The sequence below is a fragment of the Cibotium barometz genome, chromosome 31, assembly GCF_041138505.1.
Source record: "Cibotium barometz isolate CiBa-2024 chromosome 31, ASM4113850v1, whole genome shotgun sequence".
NCBI classification, from domain to species: domain Eukaryota; kingdom Viridiplantae; phylum Streptophyta; class Polypodiopsida; order Cyatheales; family Cibotiaceae; genus Cibotium; species Cibotium barometz.
In genome coordinates this window covers 51998280-52001447 of record NC_141076.1, presented here as the reverse complement: position 1 = coordinate 52001447, position 3168 = coordinate 51998280, and the positions used below count along the sequence as shown (strand labels likewise).

Genomic DNA, 3168 nt, shown 5'->3' with positions numbered 1-3168 from the left:
ATATACTATATATTTACATATGTGTATGTGTGCGTGAGAGAGAGAGAGAGAGAGAGAGAGAGAGAGAGCGCTTCTGTGTATGGGAGAGTGTAAGAAGAGAGAGGGAGTGTGTGCATGTGTGTGTGTGTGTGTGTGTGTGAGAGAGAGAGAGAGAGAGAGAGAGAGAGAGCAGGTGTGTATATGTGTGTGCATGTGAGAGAGAGAGAGCGAGAGTTTCAACATTTGAGAGTGTGTGTATGTGACAGAGAGAGGGAGAGGGCATGTGTGTGTGTGTGTATGAGAGAGAGAAAGAGAGAGAGAGAGATGGTTGTAGAGAGGGAATAGTTCTTTTCTGGAACCTTGGTCGGCCCCGCAGCAACGCGCGGGTGCAATACTAGTTTCTATTAAACCAGTCATTTTGAAGAGGGATCACCCACCCCTTAAAACTCATCCTTGAGCACGGGTTGGTTCGCACTTGTCAAGGAAAAACCTAGTGATTGGTGTTGATTGCCGCATGGGAAAAGACCCATTTGGAAAGTTAACCCGCAATCACCACTATTTTGAGTGTCCGAGAGCCTGCAGCTCCCAGTGCTCATGCAGCCGCTTATAGGCTTTGCAGTCTCGGAATTCACGAGAGTCGTCGGACACGAGGGCTTTAATTCGTGGCACCACGCCCAACCGTGTGTCACACAAAAGCTACAAATTGCTCCCGTCTCCAATTTAATTCAGGCTATGATGTCGCTGCTTAATTAGCTCTAATTCCACGATAAAACATCGACATGAATCCAACAATTAGAGAATTATATAGAAAAAGTAAACCTGCGGCCCGAGTTAATCACAAAACTGTATTACACTATGGTGTTTAACGAGACATTCGAATACATGGTGCTTTCAAACGTTATGGAGCTCGGATCAGTAGCAAAAATGAATTGGTTTTCCCAAATATGATTCTATACATATTCAATATACTATATACTAAAGGCGTAATCAGCAGCTAGCCTTCCTCGCTCTGGCTTTGTAACTCACTCTTCTTATTATGACAAATTAATTAATCCTCAATTCTACACTGGGTACTAAGTTAATGACGATAAACTGAACTAGTAGCAACCTTATGCTGCTCTTGGCGATTGGAGCTTTAATTATGGCTATGATTTTGTACAGAACGCAGGTGGGGAGCTAATCAATTATATTTGTAAGCCAAGGTGAAATCAGGAGGGATAATCAGTAATTAGTCCTAACTATTTTGATCCCGGGACGGAGTTGCTGATTGGATTTGGACCAGATGGCACCTCGTGGTACATGTAGGACTGCGGCCTTAACTTGGCCTTCTCATAATACTGGAGGCATCCTTTGGCTCCGGCCACCAACAGTGGATTATTACCTTGATCAGCTTCAATAATTATATGATCCTTATCATTACCAACCTGCACCCAGTAAATCGTTTTGTAATCTTTGTCAAGCTTTGAATGATAATATACCATCACTAAGCTTCAACTATATATTACATATTCACCGCTTGTACATGATTAATGTCTGTAGCCTAATTAGTTCTAAAAAGCATATTAATTTACCAATGTAATATTGTGTCGAAAAAGTACCTTCCGATCAGCGTTGTCTCTTAAGGAATTGGGCTGCAAATGACCTTCCGACTCTGCCAACCATTAATTCACCTGCAAATTAGTTTAACAATCTAATGCACATAACGCTCTTAAACAAAGTATGTCTATAGAGATTAATCTAGCCACCTAACAATATTAGAGACATAATGAACGTTGCAAGTAAGAGCATGTTAGCTCTAAAGCTTGCATGATTAGCTACTTGAGAAGGAAATTCATGCTTACTAAGGGGCGTGGCTTTGATTACACACCTCTCGAATACTCGACGTCAAATGGGCGGGAGGATTGCGCGAAATTAACCATCATAGATAGGGCCGCTAGTACGACCACAAGGCAGCTGAAAGTAGTGTTGCTGCATCTCCCTGCTGCACTGATCTCCCCTACTAAACGCATGCTAAAGATGTAATTAGATTTCTAATCTATTGAATATGATAATAATCCTAGACACAAGGCAGAGGAATCGTAGATTAGCAGTTATAAGCTGCTAGCAATTGCTAGGCGTTGTTTGCTTAGGTTATAACATAGCGTGAGTGGGATCACGAAGGTACATGCGAACTTGAAGGCAGATTAGACCCCCAAAGAGAGTTATTAGTACTGTGATTATATTGAGACGTGGAGGCTTTGTCCAACACATGTTCGCATAACTATGAGGCTATGCAGCAGGTATGTATGTTCCCATCATGTTATTATGAGATGGAGGGCCATTAATGATACTATAGTTGTGTAAAGGGGCAGCTAATAGAGCCTATAGAGGCCAGTATATAATGATAATTAGCTGCAAGTAATGGTACTCATAAAGCGAAAGGGATGTATCATGTATGTAATCATGGGTAGGAGGGAGAGCTAAATATAGGCCACCAGGTGATGTTAATTGGTGCAAATATGTTAATTAATCATTGTTAGCGAGAGCAATACGGGCCAACATTGTACTTGGGGGTGGACAAAACACACAAATATTGGGATGAGATCTGGCTTGTCAGCAAGCTGGTTGCTGTGCATGGTGATGAATACGATGGGGGCAATCACAAGCTTGCACACTACCTACTAGGATTTGGTATAGATAAATGGGTAAATATTTTAGTGTACAAACATGGTAATGCAGGACAAACTTGGTAAGAAAAAAACGCACAACTCTGTATATACATATAATAATGATAGAATTCGTATTGGTAGAAATCATTTGGGCGTTATTGTGATTGCAGGCAGGCCAACACACACAAACACAGAGGGAACACACACAAAAGCGCACACACATGCAGAACACACACCCACACCTCCACACACACACACACACACACACACACACGGCTCCAAACTATAAGCAACAAAAAGAAACAGGGAAAAGGGAAAGCTCACACAAGTCTACTGGTAGCTGGACTCCGGAGTACTATAATTGCTAGCACCAGGAGGCACTGCAGCAGCGTCACATACTGCAGAAAGACTTCCAAGTGTAACAGAATGCGACACATGAGGCGGCCGGCAAGCCCCAGTGCTGTGCCCGATTTCCTTAGGTGGTGCCAGGTGGTGTCATTTTCCGAATATCTCAAAATATTCATATATCAATCTACTGACG

At 42.4% G+C, this 3168-nt stretch overlaps 1 protein-coding gene across 1 annotated transcript; it reads right to left on the bottom strand.

Moving 5' to 3' along the window:
- Positions 1 to 793: 793 nt before the first annotated feature.
- On the bottom strand, positions 794 to 2819 carry LOC147621027 (uncharacterized). The gene is made up of 3 exons (XM_086825498.1): positions 1847 to 2819; positions 1578 to 1630; positions 794 to 1403 (listed from the first exon to the last, which is right to left on the bottom strand). Exons 1-3 carry the CDS (start codon positions 1986 to 1988, stop codon positions 1218 to 1220), a joined length of 381 nt encoding a protein of 126 aa, XP_086681624.1. The 5' UTR covers positions 1989 to 2819; the 3' UTR covers positions 794 to 1217.
- Positions 2820 to 3168: the final 349 nt, after the last annotated feature.

What these genes read in the sequence shown, in the direction of transcription:
- LOC147621027 (XM_086825498.1), bottom strand. Translation starts at nt 1,988, where the DNA reads ATGCGTTTAGTAGGGGAGATCAGTGCAGCAGGGAGATGCAGCAACACT. An exon ending in TGACGTCGAGTATTCGAGAG is followed by an intron (nt 1,631 to 1,846) that starts GTGTGTAATCAA and finishes AATGGTTGGCAG; the next exon opens with AGTCGGAAGGTCATTTGCAG. An exon ending in GAGACAACGCTGATCGGAAG is followed by an intron (nt 1,404 to 1,577) that starts GTACTTTTTCGA and finishes TACTGGGTGCAG; the next exon opens with GTTGGTAATGATAAGGATCA.